The sequence below is a fragment of the Sinocyclocheilus rhinocerous genome, unplaced genomic scaffold (genome assembly GCF_001515625.1).
Source record: "Sinocyclocheilus rhinocerous isolate Xijiao unplaced genomic scaffold, SAMN03320098_v1.1 scaffold1276, whole genome shotgun sequence".
Classification (NCBI taxonomy): Eukaryota; Metazoa; Chordata; class Actinopteri; order Cypriniformes; family Cyprinidae; genus Sinocyclocheilus; species Sinocyclocheilus rhinocerous.
In genome coordinates, this window is record NW_015630032.1 from 15,944 (window position 1) to 40,231 (window position 24,288).

General features: G+C 37.0%; 2 protein-coding genes and 1 pseudogene across 2 annotated transcripts in view; 2 read left to right on the forward strand and 1 right to left on the reverse strand.

The window, feature by feature from the left end:
• The window catches only part of LOC107739830 (beta-1,4-galactosyltransferase 2-like), an 8,344-nt gene extending 989 nt beyond the window's left edge, over positions 1-7,355 (forward strand). Inside the window, exon 2 of the mRNA XM_016552041.1 lies at positions 5,838-7,355. Within this exon, the coding sequence (XP_016407527.1) occupies positions 5,838-5,988 (151 nt within the window). The 3' untranslated portion in view covers positions 5,989-7,355. The remainder of the gene's footprint in view (positions 1-5,837) is intronic.
• Positions 7,356-10,782: 3,427 nt separating this feature from the next.
• On the reverse strand, positions 10,783-15,848 carry LOC107739831 (von Willebrand factor C domain-containing protein 2-like). The gene is made up of 3 exons (XM_016552042.1): positions 15,320-15,848; positions 13,325-13,454; positions 10,783-11,609 (listed from the first exon to the last, which is right to left on the reverse strand). The coding sequence occupies exons 1-3, from the start codon at positions 15,668-15,670 to the stop codon at positions 11,428-11,430; spliced, it is 663 nt and encodes a 220-aa protein (XP_016407528.1). The 5' UTR covers positions 15,671-15,848; the 3' UTR covers positions 10,783-11,427.
• A 1,847-nt stretch (positions 15,849-17,695) lies between these two features.
• LOC107739828 (coiled-coil domain-containing protein 24-like) overlaps positions 17,696-24,288 on the forward strand; it is an 11,836-nt pseudogene continuing 5,243 nt past the window's right edge.

Sequence of the window (24,288 nt, forward strand, 5' to 3'; positions counted from 1 at the left end):
TTTTTTTTTTTTTTTTTTTTACATGTTTTCTCCGTTTATTCTTATTCATATGTTTAAATGTTTATGCATTTTTAAAAATTTTAACTTTCAGTATATTATATATTTTTACACATTGTCAGTTAAAATTATATTTTTATTTAAAAAGAAAAACTAAAAATGATATAATTTTGTTAAAATATGACATATGACATGAAATACTGACAATTTTAGAAATATTTTCGTCAAAAGAAAAATTAACTATTACTATGTAACTGTGTAATAATCCACCCAGTACTATTGCTAGTTTGTTGCATTGCAAACTTTGTCCAGCTTTTGTCACTCAATTATCTGTGGCTGTAAGAAAGTTTCATCTATTTAAGATGCACTCAGTCTCAGAAATATGATTGTGTGTGTGTGTTTATGCCTGCTGGCGGAGGTTCTTAATGCATGAATAGCTCAGACGTCACTGGGTGTAAAATAGCCCGATCAATGAGTCGATAAGCCCATCCGTGGATGCTGGGCTGCGAGCCAGATCGTTCCCAGGTAGAAAAGCTTCACAGCAGAGCAACTAATTGCAAAACGATTCCCACAGTTGCAGGTTGGTCCACTCTTTCTTGGTGCTTGTCAATCTTGGGAGAGCTCTGAGCGAATTGGCAAGACAGAAGCAAAAGAAATGCCATTAAAAGTTAGGATTGGTCTTTTCTCTGGTAGGAGGTTTCACTCAGCTCTCACTGTGCAAAGATAAGAGTCGGTGATTTATTCGCTTTTGCTCAGTTTCATTCTCATTCTTTTTTTCCCTTGATCTCTTTCTCATTCACTCACTTACTGTCTCTCTATTTATGTCCTGCTCTTCCTCGTTCTTTTTGTCTTTTTCCTACAAGTGGCTCAGACAATTGAAGTAATGAGCGAGGCCCACCCCGAGAGCCACGAGCGCATGCTAAACTCATTTTTGCTGGAGAGGACAGAAGAGCGCTGGGTAGAAATGAATGAGGAGACTGTGCTGAAGTTAATGAATTGAAACATGTCACGCTAAAGCGGGTCTGTTGTCACAGACAGGTCGTTTGTTTGTGTTCTGTCTCAAACGGGGAAAATGATGCAGAGTCTGTCGCTGAGATCCACGGTTGGTTCAAGCATCAGACCGGAAAATGTGCACTTTATCGTTTGCTGAAACATTTTTTAATGCTTTTCAATTAACCCAGGGTTCCTCTAAGAAAACCTTGGAGGAATAAGCAGGCTACTTACTGGTACAGTGAAGGTTATATACTTACAAAATGAATAAAAAATAATATTTAATGAACATAATTTGTTATTAAATATTTATTATTATAATTATAATTTTTTTTTAAATAATGTTCAGTGACCCAGGGCTCCTAATGTTATATACTCAATAAATAAATTAAAATAAATTAGAGCTGTCAACTCGATTAATCGTGATTAATCGCATCCAAAATAAAAGCTTTTGTTTACATAGTATATGTGAAATCTCTTAAAGGGATAGTTCACCCAAAAATGAAAAATGGATGTTTATCTGCTTACCCCTAGGGCATCCAAGATGTAGGTGACTTTGTTTCTTCAATAGAACACAAACGAAGATTTTTAACTCAAACCATTGCAGTCTATCAGTCTTAGAATGGCAGTCAATGGGCTCCACGGCTTTGAGAGTAAAAAAAAACATGCACAGACAAAACCAAATTAAACCCTGCGGCTCGTGACGATACATTGATGTGTAAAGACACAAAACGATCGGTCTGTGCAAGAAACTGAACAGTATTTATATAATTTTTTACCTCTGATCCACCGCAATGTCCAACTGTCCTGAGCGCGTTCACGACATTCGGCGCGTGAAATGTTTTCCTCAAAAAACATAATTTCTTTACAACTGAAGAAAGAAAGACACGAACATCTTGGATGACAAGGGGGTGAGTACATTATCTGTAAATTTTTGTTCTGGAAGTGAACTACTCCTTTAAATATATACATGAATGTATGTGTATTTATATACATACACTACCAGTCAAAAGTGTTGGACAGTAATAAATGCAGGCTTGGTGAGCAGAAGAGAATTCTTTAAAAATCTTGCTGTACAAAAACTTTTGACTGGTAGTGTATAAATATACACAGTACACACACAAATATTATGTAAACAAACTTTTATTTTGGATGCGATTAATCGCTATTAATCGATTTGACAGCACTAAAATAAAAATGTAAGTCAGAAAAAGCTTTACTTTAGTGCCCCATTTACTGTAAGTGTGCTAACCGAGTGAGCCAGCCGTATGATGATGAACATCCACAGACTGACGCAGACGTGGGCACTGCGGCTCGCTGACAATCAATATATCAGGAAGTGCGGTCAGAGATTGATGGATCTCCACGGGCCTCCTCTGAAACACTCCCTGACTCTGCCAGCGCTGATATAACCCACCCAGACACGCATCAGTGTAGGTGGCAGAGTCACAACTCATCTGGGCATCTGATTAATAATTGATTAGCACCATAACGGGAATAATAGGAAGTCATTTAGCGTATGATCCCTTCCTCTCTAGATTTTATTGCCTCCATTAGAGGCTTGTGGGGATTATTCTAAGATGGCTCGTTTGTACGTGATAAGAGGTTTAGTCTCAAACATGACTGCCTGTAAAAACCGAGCTGGAAATTTGATGAAGAAAGCTGATTTGGGGAATGCTGTGGATTACTGGCATTTATTTATATAGCACTTTCAAACATTACTTATTTTGTGTTTCTCTTATACCTTCTGCGGTAATATATAGATTTGGGCCTCATTTCCTTAGGAATTTGTTTAGAACTGTGTGCTAGGACAAATAGGATAGGATAAATTTGTTCTCCCTCTCACTTTTTAACTTTTCTAGTTAATTTAGCAGTTAAATGCAATCTTTAGCAAATATCCAAATTAATTACAAATTTTGTATAGTTTGTACATATTGTACATTATGTTGTGAGGCCTAAATTCACTTGTAGCATTTAAAAACATATTGCTTTTATTTATTGCAGTGTTTTTGTTGTTGTTGTTTTGTTTTGTTTTTTGAAGAAGTAGTATAGAATTCTAATAGCAGCCATTACCTTGTTATCGTCCATAACATAAAAATAAGTACTGTATCGGCTAGAAATGTATTTATGTCAGTGTAAAATCATGCAAAGAGGTGTGAGACTCAAGCATCTAATGTCTCATATCTGTCCATTTGTATCAATTTCTCTCTTTGCTTCTTTTTAAAAAATTTATAGATTGTTTTATGTTCTTGAAAGAAATCTCTTATGCTTAAGTCTGTATTATATTTGATCAAATAAAATGTAAAACAAAATGTATTCCTGTGATGGCAAATCTGAATTTTCAGCAGCCATTACTTCAGTCTTCAGTGTCACATGATCCTTCAGATTTTTCAGTATTCTTTGATAAATTAAAAGTTTAAAAGGACAGCATTTATTTTAAATAAAAATCTATTTGTAGCATTAGTAATCTCTTTGTTGAGTAACACTTTACAATAAGGTCTAATTTGTTAACATTTGTTAGTGCATTAACTAACATGAACTAACAATGGACAGTATATATTTACAGCATTTATTTATATTTGTTAATGTTAGTAAATAAAAATGTTCATGTTCATGTTGTTTTACAGGACATTAATTAACCAATGTTAACAGATACAACTTTACATTTTATTAATGTATTAGTAAGTCTAGATCTTAATATTAGCTAAGATTAATAAATACTATATAAATAGTGTACGTTAACTAATATAGTTAATGTTAACAATATTGTAAAGTGTTATCCTTTATTGTCACTTTTGATCAATTTAATGCATCCTTGCTGGATAAAATAATTATTTCTTATTTCTTATTTTTCTTAAACATTTGAACAACAATTTATATTTTTGTATTGGGCAGCTAATACTTCCTGCACCATTTAAGCCGTGGTAACTTCAAGTTCCTGGCGCTTTAAGTGTTTTGTTTTATTTCCCTGTCACACAGGTTTAGGTCATTTGTTTTTAAGACATGCTGCATGGAGATGCAGTATGACTAAGAAGAGTAACTGGCTGCGTTCTCCAAGCGCACCCTTATTTAAAAAGAAGAGTTGTTAGACTTGATGAATGGTTGCCCTCTCCTCAGCTCTGTTACTGCCACAGCCGTCTTTGTTTGGTCACTCCGCAGAAGAGCATCAGCCTCCATAATGAGATGTTATGCTTGCCGGAGGAACCAGGCTTCTATTCATCAACCTTCCTTCGTGCTGCTACACACCGGTCCACATGAATATTAATTCTAGTTCAGTGTGAGCCCCATCAAATACTTTAGTTTCATTCAAGCAGTGTACATAAATCATTATCTGCAGACTCCGTAATAGCTTTCGTGGTACCTACATTGATATGGAAGTTGATAGCGTGGCATAAATCAAGCTACCGGTTAACGGACAACCTGAACTCCCTTTCCTACTTTTGTGGCATTTTTCAAAGTAAATGTGCTATTTATTAGTACAGATCTTCTTCGGTTAAGGCCGAAATGTTCAAATGTATATCATGTTAAGTGTCTTAAGAGATGAGAGGTTAAGATGTAATATAAAACACTGCTGGGGAAGTAGAGCTCCTGAATACTCCGGTATTTTGTTTTTCTAGCTGAGCTCATTCAATTTAAAGAACCTTTCATTTTATTGATAAACCGTTGGGATTCTGATACGCACGCCCGTGTCTCTTTTTCTCATATTTTCCAGTGCCCACAGCATAAAGCTGTTTTTATTTCCTTTTTTTTTTGATGTATTATAGTGTAAAACTCTTATTATATAACAAACGTGTTTTGACACAGAGGAAATCTTTTATGAGGACCATTTGTTTTTTCCTTTGTGAGAATGATGCTCTGTGCACCTTTACAAGTGTTATTTCACCCCCTGCTGGTTGACATTGGTATGTTAGTGTATGTATGTCAGTGATCCATATTATGATACTTAAATTGATTTGACATTGTCATTTGCTAGTGACTTACAAGTATGCGTTCTAACAGTTGAGTGGTAGAACATTTACAACAAACATTTGGTTTGAGACTTGAACCTTGCCAAGGTAATACTCCACCCAAAACTTGTTGTTCCAAATCTGTATGTTGTTATTTTTTCCTTTACATATTTTTTTCCAGTGAACATGGACTGTCAAAAAGCACTATAAAGCACCAAAAAATGATTCTGTGACCCAATCCGCTATATCCCAAGTCTCTTGAAGCCAAATTCTAATTCTGAGTTATGAATAGACCCAAAGGTAATGCTTTTAACTGATAACCTTCATCTGCAGATTTCAACTCAAACATCGCACATTTCGTGCAGGTCATGGCGTTTAGTTATGAGACTAGTTCTAAGATTATTAGTCCATCAGGATTTTTGCAGTCAGAAAAAAAGTGCAAAAATGGTACCTTCAGAGCTACAGCAGCTTGTAACTGGGCCAGTACCCTTAAAGGTTCAACTTTGTACCTCATCTTCCTCCAAAAGTTGCATATTAGTACCTTAGAGTAGTAATACTGTATGTTCCCTTAAGGTGCTTCCATGAACCTTTGAGGTGTTAATAAGGTACAAAAATGTCTCTTTGAGGGTAGTGCACAACTGAGAAGCTATTGATGCCTTAAAAGTACAATTCTGGACTTTTTTCTGGTCTGAATGTTTTGGAATATTGTGCGTGAGATGTATAGACCACATTTAGGGTTTATTTGCACTGCTTTTGTGCTTTTTGAAGCTGAACCAGTCTATACCGTCATTATATAAAAAAATAGATGTATGAGAAGATTCATCAAGTCCACTTTGAGTCCTTTTGTGTTTCTGAAAACCATGGCACAGCTAATACTGCTTGTATTTCTTCTTCTTTCTCCAGGTTCAGTAAGATCCAGAACACCAAGAACACCATGAGGAAAGATGGGATCAGCTCGCTGATGTACAGAGTGGTGTCTGTGAAGAAATATCCGCTCTACACTAACATTTCCGTAGAGATCGGCAAGCCTCCACCCAGACCCCTCAAAGGATAGAGAGCTTCCGGTACTGGACCGAGGATACCATGACCTTCTTAAAGTTCAGCACACAAACACACACACACACACAAACTCTGCCCAGGGTCACCTTCCTATGATACAGCAGTGATATGCTGAACAGGTTAGTTCTCAGGAATACATGGAAGCTTGATGTGGATCCAATGATGTACTGTAGATTCATATCCTGATCCAGATCGAGATGTGCACAGTGTCTGGAGGGACGGAAATATCATACTCCAATGGCTGTTTTGTTCAGACCTTGAGGATCAATTCAAGCTTTTAGGCTCTTAACGGGAGGATTGTTCCATTCTGGTTTTGGTAAGTGACATTGATCTGCGAAGAACAGCCTGGTCACTTGATGTAAATCAGTCAGAACATACTGTACATTTCAAAAGCGAATGTGTCTTTGTTCCTGCGATGCTTGCAGTGTTCAAATCTCTTCTTTCGTATCTCGGATGTTGGTTGATCATGTGAGGTTGATTAATCGGTGCTTGAAGTTGGCTCCTTTGGATTGTGTCTCTATCTTGCGCTCTCTTTTATTTTGTATGGTCTCTTGGGATAAAGATTAATTTTGTCAACCGTGAAAACACTTCTCAGCATTTCTGGGATGAAACCTTTGTTGGGATGTATTCATGGGAACTTGGAGGACAACTATGTGATGTGATTAGACTGGATCTGGACTAGTCCTACAAGCACATGACTGTCAGTCAATATGGTACAAATGGATTGCCGTGTAGATGCCTGGAGAAACGGCAAGAACTTTTGCTGAGAGATAGAGGAGCTTCTGTAGACGTTACTGATGATCAAACCTCTGTATCTATCACCACCTGCTCAAAACTGACTGTGCTACGAGCCACTCTTTCTTTGTTTACTTTCATTTGCCTCAAAGATTCATATTTAGATCTGTCATATATCAAGGCTTTTTTAAAAACGTGAAGGATGAAGTTGGTGGTGGGTGCTTTGATGCCCATGTCATTTAGTTTTAGAGTCTCGCGCCTCTTTTGATGATCATCTTTGGAGGTGTTATTTAAATGATTCTCTGATATGTCCTATATCAACAAAAAAAAATTCACCCAGGGTCCAAACTCAATGTTTTGCCACAACTTCCAATTCGAGTTATTTGAGGAAATTTACAGACCGTATTGTAATAATTTCTTACAGGCCAATAATCAATATTGGCATTTTTTTTATAAGAACATATTTTTGTTTATTATTAGCTGCCGTTTTTAGCATATTTGTAGGAGACACAGTTCACTAAGAAGCTAGTTCAGCCTTAACTGTGCAATAAAACTGTCAAAAACATGAAGACCTATAATTCTGTTCCTTCATGTTTTTGTTTTGATAGCTTAATGTGAATAATATTCATACACTACCCTTTAAAAGTATGGGGTCAGTAAGATATATTTTTAAAGAAATTAATACTTTTGGTCAATGAATACTTACAGTAAAGACTTTTACATTGTTATAGTTTAAATTTCAAATAAATGCTCTTCGAATATCTGTTCATCAAAGATGAATCAAATGTTTGACAGTTTCTGCAAAAATATAAACCGTTTTCAACATTGGTACCAATGAGAAATGTTTCTTGAGTGCCAAATCAGCATATTAGAATGATTTCTGAAGCATCATATATGACACTAAAGAGTAATGGCTACTGAAAATCTTAAAATAGAAAGATTAAAATAGAAAAATTTTCGATCAAATAAATGCAGCATTAAAGACTTCTTTCAAAACCACTAAACAATCTTAAAGACCCCACACTTTTGAACAGAGTTCAAAACAGAGGACAAAAAAATTAACAGATAAAAACAAAAACATAGATGAATATAAGATTTATCTGGTTTCCATAATTTTCATAATTCATCATAATGTTATGTTGATATTCACTTGTATTTGGTGTTTGGCTAATGTTAATTTTGGGCCCTGTATTCACCTCTTCCAAAAAGATCTGAATAACTGTATTGAACTGCTTTTCTTTACAATACTTTGCAAGCCTCTTAAAGTTGTTTTACTGTTCCTTATTCCTTCTTCACCTTTTATTTTACTACCTGAAAACACCAAGCTGATGCCTTCAGATGTATTATTAGGGGTAAATGTGAGGAGAGTTCAAGCTCTTTTTTTCTCTCTTATCGGCTTTTCTGCGCCGTGTGCGGACGCTTCTTTTGTGCTATCAACGATTCTTTCAGCCCAGCACAGAGGAAGTCATTAATGAGAGCCCAGCCACTCTCCCTGTCCTTTTTAAAATACACATTTCCTCGTCTTTCTCCTCATGCCTTTCATTTTAGCCTCACCAACCCATTTCATTTCTGTGTGTGCATTTATGTTGTCTTAACTGCTGACCCAAGCAGTCACTGTGCCACTAACATTGTTTCCTTCTTAAGTATTTCATCACCTCTGTCTCATGGGTACCACTACCTGTCAGTTATAAGTGCATCACTTCTGCCACGCGGTTTTTGTACATTGGCCGTCAAGCGAAATAACTGTTAATACTTACCTGACACAATTTTTGCCTCAAGCCCTTTGATTTTTCATGGATTAATAGCCTTAAAAGTTGACATCCATCTGTGCACACTATTCAGAACTATTCATTGATCATATTGAATCATATTTACTCTAGCTGTGACCTGCATTTCAAATGCCGAGAAACAGTGCTGTAGAATGCAGTGAATCCTAAACCTTCAACACGAATGAGATTTCAAGCCAATATCCTTATTAAAAAGACATTATGCTCGTCCTGAAATGTCTTGGCGAATGAAATCGAAATCTGTTTCTGTTGGAGTAAATGAGATTACTTCCTTTTCGAGGTCATGTATCAAAGTGCGTTTTAAACTGAAGAAGAAACAATGTTGCAGAGCGCATTTACATTATCTTTTCTAAATGAAAATGCAGTCCATATGGTGTATACGGAGTGAGCAGAACTAAGTCCAACATATTGAAGGCCTCACGCACATTGTTGCATGTAATCTGTCAGGCTTGATACAGCATGATAGTGTATAATGTGAAGCTATTCTTCTGAAAAATATTTGTTTTATATTGATTTAAAGGTGTACTCGGTCATTTTTGTTGGTTGCACTAATATGGCAGATTTATGAAAATGGCTTAAATTATTCAGTATCTATATAACATTCAAAGGTTTTTGTTTTTTAAGGAAATTATACTTTTATTTAGCAAGGATGCATTTAAGTGATCAAAAGTGACAGTAAATAAACACTGAACTTTTGAACTTTCTGTCTATCAATGAATCCTGTGTCAGTGTTTCCTCAAAAATATCCAGCGTATTAGAATGATTTCTGAAGGATAACGTGACTCTGAAGATGGAGTAATGGCTGCTAAAAATTTAGCTTTGCCATCACAGGAATACATTCGATTTTAACAGTTAACATTGTTAAAAAATAGAAAACAGTTATTTTAAATTGTAATAATATTTCACAATAATACTGTTTTTACAGTAATTTGGATCAAATAAATGCAGTCTTTGTGAGCAAAAATGTTTGAAATATTACATATTTACATATATATAATTACGTATGAAATTACTGAGTACACCTTTAAGGGCTTCTAGTAAGGCCATGTATTTGGATGGTGTGAAATCTGTAGATATGGTTCTTATTAGTGAGGAAAATGATGAAATCTCAATTTTTTAAGTTAGTCTGGTGATACAATCAATTATTTGATCTTAATTTTGCCCCGATGGCAAAAAAGCTGCTTATATTCTACAGTGTAGATACAGAATTGCATTATTCTTTAGTGTTTCGAATGGAATTTGATAATATTATAAAAGTATATACATTTAGATCAGCTGATTGTTCCATTCCAAAGTTACTCATATTTCTTGTGCTAACAGTGCAATCAAGTAAAGCTCGCACAGCTCTCATTACCAACCTTGCAAAGCACAAATGCAATCCTTGAGGTCAGGATGCTATTCTTCAGCAACTCTCGCTTTATAGTTTGCAAAATCACACCGGTGCCACAAATGAATATGCTTTTTATTTTGATGCCATTCTTTTATATCACTCTTGGGTCAGCAAACCCTCCCATCCTGAAAGCTTGCACACACAGACTTGTGTACGTAAAGCTCACCCTCTCTCCTCCATCACCCTTTTTGCCCTCAGTCGTTCTCTGGAATGAACTCCATCTGCGCTCGATGCTTATTAATGTGAGAGAGGGACAGAAGTGGGCAAGTATTCCACACCTACACAATGACTTGCTTAAGAAACTACTGATGACCTCAGGTCTTCATGCCTGGGGCGCATTTTTAAAGACTTACTGTGTCTATCAAGGTTTTTTGTACATTGAATGTCAAAATACTATATCTTATATAGAATGCATTATGTCATATCAAACATACTTTTTGTATACAATCAATAAATCTGATGCTACAAGAATCTGATGATGGGTTACTCTTTAAATGCTGAGTTTCTGGGTTGGAACGAATGTAGAATGCCATATTATAATGTTGTTGTTGTGTGTATGGAATATGGAATCTATAAGAAGTCATTTATGAGTTAAAACGGATCAGAACAAAGTAATAAATCTCATATTTACACCTGATTATTTCAACACCCACCTTACCAGCACCCGTCCAAATCAGTGCTCAGGGACATGGCAGTTTATTGGAAAGGGAGCATCGTATCTCTAAACTGTCAGCCTTGTGCAGGAAACTCAATAATCTGCCTCTCAAAGTTATTTTTTTATGTGACAGATGTTGCAATAAACTAGTAGAAATAACAACACAAACATCCTCTAACTTCATATATGGGATAATAAGACAAGACACTTGTAGATCACTTGTGGTTTAATTATATTTGTGTACATTCTGTCAGTGCTGCAAATACAGTCCTCGGAAGAAGAAAAAAAGAAGTAATATTACCACAGTTTTTAAAATGAGGTGTCAGAACAGAAATCAAGCAAAAATTAGCCTGCTTTATTTATACATCATTCATTTATGATAGGTTTGTTTGCATTTGGTGCTACATTAGCTGTTTCCATGCCTGCATGGCAGTAATGTAAGTCTTGCATTCTCAATACTTTGGTTTTCAGGCTTTTGAAGCAGAAAATAATGTGTAAAAACACCAATAAAAAATTTAGTTTCGTGGATGATCATTGCATTTGCCGGTGCAAGTGTGCAATACACAGTGCCCAATGTACTGTAGATGTTAATATGCTCGCATGTCCAAAAAGGTGTCTCAGTACTAAGCTCTATTGTCTGTTTTATTAGGGAATATCCCTTAGTAAGTCATTGTACTTTAACAAATGGATGTTAAATGGTTAGTTAACATAAGAAGAAGAAGAATAGACTGTTTTTTAATCATATAAAGCTTGTAGGCTAAATAGCCTCCACACTTTCTTCTGCAAGTGTGGTTTAAATATCTGCCGAGTTTTGTCATCCATTGTATAAACAAGGATGAAAGATGACCCTGTTTTTGATCTCTTTTCTCAGTTTAGCCCCTTGTCAGGCTGGCAGTTGTGCACATGGGAACACGTTGCCAAGCGGTTGCCTTCCCAGTAACCTGCATCCTGACCGTCATGACATCGACATTTGGTACAGGAGTCGACCCACACTGGCTCACCTCCAGGGATCACTTGGGTCCTAGAGGCATTCACGTAACAGTTGGGCCCTGGAGCCACAAAGAGAGAGATGATTAATGAGGCCCATTGTCTGTAGTTAAAGGTGAACTGTGACATTTTTTCAAAGTTAAAATATTTTTTGCTGTCCCATCCTAATAAACAGAGACAGTTATATGTATGCAATACACAGGTTGTAACACAGTGCCACTATTAAAGGTGGAAATTTTGTCATCATTTAATCACCCTCATGTCGTTCCAAACCCGTGTAAGTTTCTTTCTTATGTTGAACACTAAAGAAGATATTTTGAAGAATTTTGAAACACCAAACAGTTGTTAGTCCCCATTGACTTAGGAAAATAAATACTATGGAAATCAATTTCCATCAATTACCAGCATTCTTCAAAATATCTTAGTTTATGTTTAACATAAGAAAGAAACGTATACATGTTTGGAACGACATGAGGGTGAGTAAATGATGACAAAATGTTAATTTTTGGGTGAACTATTCCTTTAAAGCTTTGTTTTGATACTGACAAGTTTTGGGGTGGAGCTATTGGACTATGTGTCCAACCAATGGCAGATGGGGCAGTGTCCAGAAAACCTTGTTTTTGCAGTTCCATTTGGTGATACAAGAGATGCAGAAATGGAAAACTTCACCTTTAAGAGATAATATTTTCAAATAAACTACTTATATTTATGGAGAAAACATTGCCATGGTATCTTTTTGACTTGAAGGCCCCCACATAAACTATAATTTGGATTATTTTAATACAACTATAATTTAAATCATTTTAAGTCATCCTGTGGCCCTTTAGATGTTTGCTGAGGCCCCCAGTAGAGAACCACTGAACTCAAGTTTTGCTATGTGATTGCGAAGGTGGTTTGGAGCTTTTTCTTACTCTATTGCAATGGTTTTCTGGGTGTTGCTAAGTGGTTACTTACTAGTCCAAGTCAGAAAAGCCTCTCAAGTCTCTATAATTCTGGATTTTTTTCTCTCTTGTAACTCTACATTCAGATGCTTAGAAAAGTAGCGGAACACTGTCCTCAAAAGCCTGCACAACTTCAGGAGTCATCCATGTCCTTAGCACAAACTGTGCTGGACAAGTTATGTGCAGAACTGAAATAAGGTCAGGAGTTTTTGAAAAACCTCAGCAAGTGCCACTAATTAGGAAACCTTGGAGTGTAGATAAAGGCACATTGCTTTTTTAGAGTGTTTAACGTTTAAGATAAGGTTTTACTTTAATTTGGAAGTTACTTTAGATTAACAGAAAACTTCATTTAACATTTTCCCCCACAGAGGCCATTTTTATAGACAAAAATGCAACATCATTTGAGGAACTGGCCATTTATCACATTGGTGAAGTATATGCTTTGATTTATGTGTGTTGTTTTGGCTGCCTACATGCCTGCCTTATCTTTGCTCTCAGTAAACACTATAATTACCTTCATACTTCACAGTATACAGAGAAAACAATACGGAAGAAGCTCAACTCATAAGGAGCGTTATCTTATTTCAGGTGCAGAAACTGGCCTAGCACATGGCCCGGCATCTGAACCTTCCCATCTGTTATTGAATGAATTATATAAAGATATTACATGCAGAATCATTACCGAAGACCAAACACAATTGTATCCTGCATGTATGTGTTGAGGCTATGAGAATGTCATACTGCGTTAGTCGAGACTTGGGCAATTACAGTAAATAGAAGTGTAATGAGCCTTACAAATATGGCACTGTTTTCTTTTTCACTTCTGAAAACCTTACCATCCTTGCACTGAGGGCAGCATTTCCCTTTCTGATAGACTGGGTTAACACATGGTGGAGGGGCACAGTCTGCGACCTGACAGCGGGCGATGCCGTCGCTGTGACAGGTGCACTGCTCACACGCTGACGGCTGCAAATCAAATGCAAAACATCAGTTGAAAATAGGTGATCATATGATGCAATTCCACCAAAACACATGTATTACTCTATTCCTTTGAACGGCTTTTTAAACAGAACCAGCGGGACTATCAAATTGCCAGCTTGTATATACTGACAATTTTTGTTGTGCCAATCCAGCACTGCGTTTTAATGCCCTACAATGTGAAGAATGTGATCAAATTCCACTCCCACACTGCTGTTTAAGTAGGTGCCACATTACCACCTGTGGCTCAGTACTGGAGGTTGGGTTAAATGGACTGGATGAAAATAATGTCAGCTCAGGCAAAGTGCATTCCTTGGAGTCTGTCAGAAGGCTTCAATTTTCCCCTCAGGGGTTCCCCATTAGCCATAATAACCAAATCAGGGAGATAATGAAGCACATATAAGCCCTGCTTCTTCCAAGCCTGTGCCACCAGAGATATTTCATTCTTCAGCTCCTCAAACAGAGTATTAAATTGCTCATTATGATTTCAGCCCAGTGTACATCAGATTTGTGCTTCACCTTGCCTCAGAACAAAAGAATCTGACTGCATTAGCTTTTAACTTACACAGTGCATAACTATGTTCATGAAAGGGTATGGAAGGTATTTGATCATATTAAACAATTATGCTACAGAAGCAAGAGCTGCTTTTGTTCCAGCTCAACAAAAAGGTACATTCAACCTATAATTGGAATCTAAGTCTTTATGTATCATTGATGTAGCCTATCTTATTTGTTTGCTTACCATGATAAAGTTTTTGTTATGGTATGTTTGAACCATTTGAATTGATTCTCCCCCAATTCTCACATTGTAATCTATGTGGATTGCAAGTAATAAACAGTCAACAACTTGACAAGTTAAGACTAGTTTTGCTGTATTATGCAATACCCGTTCCTATGAACAAAGATTACTGTAGTGCTATTTTGAATCTTTTTCATGAACAAATCATACTCTCTTTTGAAATGCATGACATGCTTTTCTGTATTCAGAGTTTGGTTAATGCATTAGCAAACAGCATTGGTTTGTGAGCTGTTAAGAAGCATTTCATTAGTTGGACCCCAGGAGCTGGACCTATTGCACCAAAACACCTTTTCACTAAACAAAGTGCCGTTTTGAATATGAACGAGAGTCAGTTGAGACTCCAAATTTGCATGCCTACAGATTTGCTCAGCAGATCCTTGTTTATGAAGATACAACCATAAAGGATAATAAGGCCTATTTTGGTTGATTCAGTGTTTTAACGAATCGGTTCAGTGAACTATTTAATGACACTCTCACTCATTACACAAGCACGTGTTGCCACCTACTGGCATTAAGATGTAACCTGCTCAAAAATGTAGAAAATCTCCACCACAAATGGAGACGTAATTCATTTTAACATCAACCACGTGATGGCGCTAAATATTTTGAATTGTTCTTTTGGGACCAATACCAAAACTTTGAAACAATAGTCACCACCTAGGCAAAACATGACACAACTGAAACGAAAGCCTATGGAGTTAGTAACAAACCTTGAAAAGAAAAAAGGGCATGTTCACTCATCTGTTAATCAGTTATTGCGAATAGAAATACGTGTATATTTAAATCATAAAATAACATTAAGCTATTCTCTGAATAAATAGTTTTATTTTGTCACTGTTATGTCAAATTACACATCAACATTAATGTATTACAAGTGTTTAAACTGCAAGCAATGTGACAAAAAGTTATGGGTTCAATTATTTAGGAGAGCAATTAAAACGACAAATATAAAACCAGAGAACATTCAGACCTAATGCCCAGTTAGAAATGTAAAAATGTCTTTCTTTCTTTCTGTGGATATATGTAGACTCTTTACAGACACGTTGGACTTTACCTGAAATTGTTGGCCCAGTTCGTAGACTTCTCCGCCGTACTCGCATCCGATCTTCTCGCATCTCGGGCAGCAGTCTGTCGGGTAATGGCTGACATGGATGCAGGCGGCAGGCAGGGATGTGCACTCGGTCCGCGCGCAAGCAGACCCTTCTGCTGTACATTCGCACTGGGTACAATGATCCGAGTCTAAAAAGTACCATTCGCCCACATAATAAACACTACCGTTCGCCTCACAGATCGTCTCCTGTTGTCCAGCGACCGAAAAAGCCAAAGCACACTCGCCGCAGATCACCAGGGTAAGCCAGACATGAAGAAAACTCACCGGGGAACCCCAGAGTACAGCCATGCCCATCACCAAAAACTTCTCAGTGCCAAACCAAGACTTGCAAATGCAGCATAAATAAGAAAGACTGTTATGTTTAAAAACTTTCTATTGCACGCGTCTATTTAACTAAACTAAATAAAGTTTAAAAATCCTTTCATGGTCAGAATGGACTGTGTGCGCTTTGGAGGCTGTTGCGCACAGGGAAAGTTTTACGCCTCCTGGGTTATGTTTCAATTTACACGTGACAGCCGAATTCCAGAATATTGATAGGGTGTAGTTTTATGAGGCATTCGCTTTCATTGCAGCTTTGTGTGTCTATTGAGAAAAAAAAAAAAAGAGTAAAACCATAATATGCCATTTAACACTGTTCATTGTTCCATCTTTTTGCTATTAGACAGGGAAATAACATTCAGACCATCGTGTTCCAGAAACACCAAATATATGCTTTATTTCTTTAATGGTAATAAATAAAAAAGAAAAAGAGAGAAAAAAGAATAATCACGTCAATCACAATGGACGTGTGTAAAACTTGTATAGAAAATGAGGAGTTACGTCACGATCTTTTCACTCCGCATTGCATTTCGGGAAGGCGCCGCCATATTAGCAGGATACGCTATCCGTTCCCATGGTTACTTCTCATTCTCTATAAGGATAAATGCTTATCTTTTGTTTTGTTTTTGCCTTTAAGTTAAACAACCATTCATTCTTCATTGTATCGTTTGCAGGGAAGAGAAGCTATTTTATCGCACTGCATGATATGCACTGCATTTCTCTCTTAGGTTTTGTAGAATTTGGTTCACAGTGTTTAACGTTACCCGATTAGCGTGAAAACAGTGTCGCCCTCTGCACGCTCGCTGCTGCCTTCAGTCATCATATGGTACATTATCCAAATAAAAGTGTGTGTTCAACAAGCTGACAGAAGTCGATCCATTTCTTTGTTGGAAACTTTTAAATGACAAAGTATAATTGTTGTCATTATAAATATTCATTTTTCCATGGCCAACATAGACAAGGCAAAAAAACATTGCATTGTCCAGTTTTCTCTCAGAACAATGATCTGAGTTACTATTGCAATTATCGATGCAGTATGAATGATATTGGTGACATTTTTCACAATCACGACAAACAATCAAATAACGTTACTGCCCTAAAAAGGCAGCGCTATCCTGCAAGTATGGCGGATAAACAAAGCAGTTTCCCAGAACTCAACGCGGCGTTACGTCACATTCTCATTCTTTATAGGCTATTATGAAAAACTTTTTCAAGTTAATGCAAAATCCTTGTACATTCAGGCATAAAGCTCCAACAAATATTACATTTTAATAGAATTCAATCACTGGGGGGAAAAAAAGTGACGTGTATTTGTAATGTAGTAGAGGGGGTCTGAATGGGTTAATTAAGATCACTATCACGGGTGCTGCAGCCAATCATTTGAGTGCGCGAGCTCGTCTCCATAGGAACAGAAATGTTTACGCTGATACAGGAAGCTACGATTGTTCTGGTGAGTATCCGCCTGTGGTGAATATGCTTGTTCTAAAACTACTGTATATGCTTGCACAAATGTATGCCATCTTAAATCTTACACAAATCACCTCGTTTCATTGTCCTAATGGTTTAAAGCATCCAAATATTTGTTAAACGTTTTATTGCAAATGTTCTTTAATCAGGTCATAATTGTTTACGAATTATATTTATTCATCATGCTCTTTTCCTTCGTACATTGTATCAGAGCATTTGAATACTGTATGAGTTTTTTAACGTATGTAGGACTATATTTATTTATATTATGTATATGGTTACACTTTTTTTTAAGGTGTCCTTGTTACAGTGTAATTATACATGTAAGTACTGAGTAATATTAATTAACTAGGCCTACATGTAGGCTACTTACTATATGCTTACGGTTAGGATTAGGGCTTGGTTTAGGGTTACTTGCATGTAATTATGCATAAATTTATTGTTTTTAGAATAACTTAGTTAGTACATGTAACATGCGTAACAAGAACACCCTAAAATAAAGTGTTATCATGTATTTATTTCCAGCTAGGTTCCCTCCAGTATGGACAAACCGAATGCTCGCCAGTGATGAGCTTTTGTGCTCAGCTCTGGAAATAGCGGCCTCATGGACAATTTCCAACGCCAACAATCTGTGTGGAATTTAGTGAAGGAAAATGTTCCCTCGTCTGAGCTTCCTGAGATCCGAGCTGTACTGGGAGAAACACTGATTGATACGTACGCAGAGTTATATTCAGAGGTAAATAAGTCATATTTATGCATCAGACTGTCTGGCAAGACAAAACAAGTACTTGCTGAAAGTACATATATAGTAGGCATACAATTAAAAAAATAACTGCAAGGTCCAGACTACATAATTCATGTCATCTCCTTTTGATGTTTAATACAGTTCCTATATTTGCCTTTTTGAAAGGCAAGTGGAAACATCCCTGGAGGTGGTGACTGCATATATTTATTTATTTAAGTTAGATTAGGGTTTGGCTTTTTTAATCTTTTAAACATTTGTGCTTTGTAAGTCTATACTTTTTTTAGATAATGTTAGGCCCATACAGTTTTGTGCTCTGCATTCATATGCATTTGTGTTTTATAATTTTATGCACTGAATTAGAAAAAGTCTCCATGAGCAAGTAAGCTAGTATGCACTGATGTGTAACTTTAAACCGGTTTTGAATTACAGCTCCCAAGAGTGCATTATCTCGCAGATCCTAAGTGTATGGAATGCAAACCTTACTTGTTTCAGATTCGACTCTTTCGAAGATAAATTTTCTTTTACAAACTGCATAGGCTCTCACTATATGCACACAGCGATATGTGCATATGGAAATAGTGGGTGGAAACTTGTCTTTGAAAGACGTATGTGATTCCTCCTTCCTCTAAACACTAAATAGGATTTATGACCATCTGTTTAAAACCCCCTCTGCTGTTCATATGGACACACCAGATAAGGACTTCTGAATGTGTGTTGAAGCTAAAAAATCAATACAAATAATAATAATAATAGTGATCATGATAATGAATTGTCTGAGCAAATGCAACCAAGGGCTTCGTACCTTGTCAGTAATTCTGGCGGTAAACAGTTTTTATATTTTTCTCAGTGCAACCTTTTTTGAATTCCAGTAATGTTTATAACTTATATGATGCAAACAAAGAACAAAACTAAGAATCTTGTTTCTCTGTCAGTTTTCCTCCCTCCCTGTCTCTCTTTTGCCTCAGAGCTTATCCCTGAGTACATTTATTCAATAAAAATATGAAAGTGAATAAACAAGAAAAGAAAAAATGTTCTTTTGTATCAAAGTTTGCATTAGCTCACCTACATTTTTAAGCCTGCATCCTCACAGAAATGTTTCTCTGGTGGCTCTGCACATCAAACCTGGTTCTGCAGAAGCTGCAGTGGAAATAAGAAGAAGCTGGCCTGTGTTCAGCAGAGTTACTTAGGCTTGAAGTTGGTTTCATGCAGGCAGAGCAGGATCAAATACTCAGGGAGCTGGTTTTACTCTGCCTTGCATTGCCTTCGACAAGCTTTGAAGTGAATTTTCAGAGTCTGAGGGAAACTTGAAAGTCCCAAGACAGGAGTGGAGATTGGTAATAGAGTGCAGACATTGTTTGCCAGGGCCGTGACAGGCTTTCATTTCCCTCTCTGGCTTTTCACCTCGCGTGGGGCATTTGTGAGAATAACACATGGATTTTCCCTCAAATTACCAGTTTCTTGCGTACATTTCTCTTCAACTCAGCAGAGATTAGAGACACGTGTGATGGGATGTTAACCAACTGGCTGCATTTCTCTAGTTGTAGAGCAGCTTGTAACAGGGATTTGGAAAGTGCATTTCATACAAAGCTGAGCCAAACAGCGTTCTCCTGTAATTCAATTCAATTCAAGTTTATTTGTACAGTGCTTTTCACGATACAAATCATTGCAAAGCAACTTTACAGCAAATTAAGTTTCTACAATATTTAGTGGTAGCTTATCAGTGGTGACTGTCAGTCAATGTACATATGGCAGAAATGTACGGAAAAATCAATAACCTGTAACACTTTACTCTGCTGACCTGTTCTAGGTGGAGATGTGGGAGAAGATTTGGAAGGAGCTCCGTTGCTCAGAGAAGGGCAGCAGGCCAGAAGCCCCCATATTCCCTCTGGCTGACCCCCCGGCTGTTAAAGAGCTGCTAAAAGCAGAGATTCAGTTGTTGCTGCTCGCACTGAGGGAGAAGGCAGCCAGACGGGGCAGGTGAGGAAGATGCAGCATTAGAACATTACTGTTGATACTCAACTGTTACACCGACAGACATCAAGCCTCAAACATTAATTAATATCTATTAAAATTAACATGAACTATTATAACTCTGTGAGACTTTGGGTGGATATTTTTAGATATAATCTTTATATTCATTAAAGATTATTTAACAGTGTTAATTAATTATCTTTTTTTTTGAGCTTTGGATGATGGGTAATCTAAAAAAAAACAGATTCTGTTCAATTTATCATGCCTCACTACAATGCAGTAATGGTTTGATGTAACTATATTACTTATAATATTAACTGTAACTCATAGTCATTTTTAAAATGAACATTTTCAATAGATTCCAAATGAGATATTCTATTTGAAAATCTACAGCTGTTAAGTCTCATTTAAGGATCCCATGTAATTATTGCTTTCCTTCACTTGACGAATGAATGTTCTGACCTTAATGAAGACCCCAAGTATTCTTTTCAGCGGACTGGGAGTGAGATCATAGGTCATGGCTTTGCTTTTGTAAAGTAGCATTGCTTTAAAGAATGCTTGCTGATAAATCATTGACTTTTAAAGATAAAGAGCAGACATAGGAACACATCACAAAAGGATTGTTTTAGTAAAATGAAGTGAATCAGTTACGTCGGCAGTAAAGAATATGCTTGGTTTGTTTGACAGGTCACGTTCTGTTTGCCTTTAAATTTGTAGCAATTTATGATTACATTTCAATTTGTTGCCTAGTGGCTTGTCCTTCTAAGGGTTCTTTGTTACAACACAGGCTTTTTGTGGCGCCCTGTCTAATATAACAATGCACTGGGAAGAAGATATTTACAGGTACCAGTCAGGCAGGAGAGGCGATCTTCTCTCAGCAACCAGCTAGACAGTGAAAAGAATGTCTACACAAGGTCTTCTTTTGAAAGGTTTTTAATGTATCACTGTATCACAAGGAACACATTATTAGCGAGGATTTCATGGGTTAACAATTGACATTATTCTTTTCAGAGGCTGTAGATCACTTTTTGGGCCGATTTATACTTCACTCTTAGAAGATAAAAAGCTCTCTTTTCAGCCATGGCTTATCAGGAGCAGGTGTTTGGCAAGTACAGTCCAAAAGAAAAAAAAAACACTTTAATTTGTTCTCAAATTGCTGAAACAAATAGGCTCCGTCACCCAGAAACAAATGTTGCATATGAGCGTTGGGGTGTAAACTTGTTTGGTTTCAATTTCAGCTTTTGTTTGTGTGTTGCCAAATTTCTCGGGTGACGTCATTTAGCTGTTGATCTGCTTTGAGGACAAATCTGGATTACTTCTCTTTCATATTGCTCCAGGTTTGGAGCTTTCCCGCCACCTGATGCTGGCCAAAGCAGGAAACCGTTGACTCAATGCTGTTTTAATGGGCAAGAAAGCTTTTGAAAAGAATTGATTTAATGGGTCTAGTTAGCGCCACTTTTTCCCCCTCTCGCCCGATGGCCTCCCCTCCCTCCTGTGTGGTCTAAGTCCTTGTCTGCGTGATTTGTTGGGGCTGTATGGAGTCGAGCTGCACCTGTTTCTTTATTCTAGGTCTCCTCCGTTCCATGGGCATTGAAAGAGAACCTTAGTTCATGTGTGAACTGCGAGCGGCTGAGACTTTAAAAGCCGACCAAAGGAAGGTTCTTAAATCTCTGGAGAGTGATACCACAACAATCAGCGCAGGAAGGCTGCGAAGAGATTGTTGTGTGAAAGTTGTGTGCACTGTGCATTTCACATGTAGGTAATTTATCAGTGCAGATGGAGGGGCGGTTTTGAAAGGGCCTCTTTTTTTATTCCGATACACTGAGGGATTTTTCTTTTCTCCTCTTTTTGATGTGGCGGCTCCTCTGTGCCATCTTTGTTGGCAGGAGTGGGTCTCCTCCCTCCTCTGTGAACACCGCTAAGCTGCTTACTGATCTGGACCCACAATGTAGCCTCTGTTCCTGTCAGGACGTCCCCTCTATATGAGCCGAGCAGAGATGGGCGTCAGACCTCTGCTTGTATCGCACGCATTCAGTCAGAGATGCTTGTTAACGTCTTCTGGATCTTTTCATCAGGCTACAAAAGTCCCACAAAGATGTAAACTGTATCCTGTCAGTGCTAAAGAAGAAAGTGGGGAAGATGTGAGCAGGGGTGTGCTGAAAGTGATACACAACTTTACGGTCTGAATAATGACTGCGAGTGAGAAAGGACCATCTGCTTGCCTCATCTTTGTTGTATTTCTGGCTATTCAGATGTTTTCCTGTAATATAGCTCTTCTGCCTCACATGTTTGTATTAATAGTTTAAAAGGAAGTAGTTAAAAAGTTATTGTTGTTTATAAAGGATTGAATGGAAATGGTTAATGATGGCTAAACTGAAGCTGTCAGTCTGCAATTGTTAACACATTTAAGCTTCAATTAAGATGTGTTTATTTAATGCATTTCCAAATGCAAACCTTTGTTTAGTTTACAATAACATTTCAAAGTGGACTGTAACATTTAGTCCAAGCTTGATTTATGGTTAGAAAACTTGGCTGAGGATAAAAGGCCTTTGCTCCCTTGTTGAGTGTTCACTTGTGCCTTCATCCTCTCTCATGCACTCAGTAAGACTGTTTTAATATTGCTGCAAGGACTGAGAGAGCTAATTTATTTCTCACTAAAATATCAACATTCTGTTCTTACTATTTGAGATAATAAAAATTATTATTATATATTAATTAATATATAGATAGATAGATAGATAGATAGATATTGTAGAAATAGAAATGTATTTATTTATATCTATAATTTTTTATTCCTTTAGGAATAAAATTGTACCCCAAACTGTTCTATTTATTGTAGTGTTAGTATTTTTAAGGGCCAGAGGCCAAAGTTTATTATGCAAGTATGAATTGCTTGACTTTCTCAACAGTACAACAGTCTGCTGTATTATTAGTGCTGTGTTTTGAATGGACATATGAGGTCTTGAATAAATAATGTTGTCTTCCAATAAATTCTGAAGTCTTTTAAGTAAGTAAAACCAGCTTGCTAGGTCAGTGTTTCCCAAATTTATGTGTTGAAGGCACCCCTATAGCTCCATTAATAAGGCTTGACACAAAACCAGAAATGTGTTCTTCTCAATTGATATTATTTTGGATATAATTCAGCATCTTTGTTCATTTTTAGTGCACTCTTAAACAAGAAAAAAAATCAATGCTATGAAGAAAGAGACTCTCCAAATAGCTTCTCTACATAATGAGACACCTGAGCTATTTTGCCTTTCACAAGTTTCTTGAAAAAGACCTAACAGTGCATTTATTTATAAATTAAATCCAATTAAGTCAAAGTTTCTGTTTTATAATTTTAACAAGGCAAGTCACTGTTTGGGAGTCGCTGTGGTAGATGATCAACGTGAAACTGTGCTGGCACTGTCCACTTTCACCATTCTGCCATTCTCACTGTCTCAGGGATGAAGAGGAGGTCATGGCCCAGTACAGTCCTAGTGTGGTGAGTTACGCACTGGGCAGCAGTAGCACACAGAGACAAGGGAGTCCAGGCAGCTGGTGTGAAACCAAATCACCTTCCAGACCCCCATCAAGTCTGAGCGAGACTAGAAGCAGGTTGGTGTTTCAGAAATATGTATCTGTGAGTGTACTTCTTCATGAATAATACTGATAATATTGATTAATACTCTCTTCAGGTCAGTCTCCAGCCTCTCGTCTCACTCCAGCTGTGAAGAAGAAATCAAGGCCTTAAGACACAAGTTAAACATCACCCATATAGATGAGGTTGTGTCCCATCTCAGGTGAGGGCATGTGCTCTCTTTAGTCAGTAACTGAACATTTTTGCACCCTTGAGGGAACTGTGGGAAGGGACACTATTCGAAGGGTCTCTTTACATGAAAGTGAGGAACTGAATCACTTTACGAAGTGGTCACTTTAAGGAAGTAATTTTGCTGTTTTGTTGTCTTTGGTGGTGCATTCTCACGGTTTATTTTAAAAAGTGCTTTATTTTACCTTGGAGTTTAAAATGATCAGCTACTCAGACTTTATCAGCAGGAAATATTCCTTACATATTTGCATTTTTATCTATGGGGGCCATCAAAATAAAATGTTTGCAAATATTGAGCATACAATAATTTGTCTAATAACTTGAATTACAGGTAGTTGACATGCAGTTGCAATTTAAATTACTTATAGTTAATAAAATAAGCAACTTTGCAACTACATGTCAACTACATTTTAATTATACTGACCTCAAACTTACAAACAAACTAACTTGGTTGCTACACTACCAGTCAAAAGTTTTTGAACAGTAAGATTTTTAATGTTTTTTAAAGAATTCTCTTCTGCTTGCCAAGCCTGCATTTATTTGATCCAAAATACAGCAAAAGCAGTAATATTGTGAAATATTTTTACTATTTAAAATAACTGC

What these genes read in the sequence shown, in the direction of transcription:
- LOC107739831 (XM_016552042.1), bottom strand. Translation starts at nt 15,670, where the DNA reads ATGGGCATGGCTGTACTCTGGGGTTCCCCGGTGAGTTTTCTTCATGTC. An exon ending in AACTGGGCCAACAATTTCAG is followed by an intron (nt 13,455 to 15,319) that starts GTAAAGTCCAAC and finishes TTTGATTTGCAG; the next exon opens with CCGTCAGCGTGTGAGCAGTG. An exon ending in CTGCCCTCAGTGCAAGGATG is followed by an intron (nt 11,610 to 13,324) that starts GTAAGGTTTTCA and finishes TTGTGGCTCCAG; the next exon opens with GGCCCAACTGTTACGTGAAT.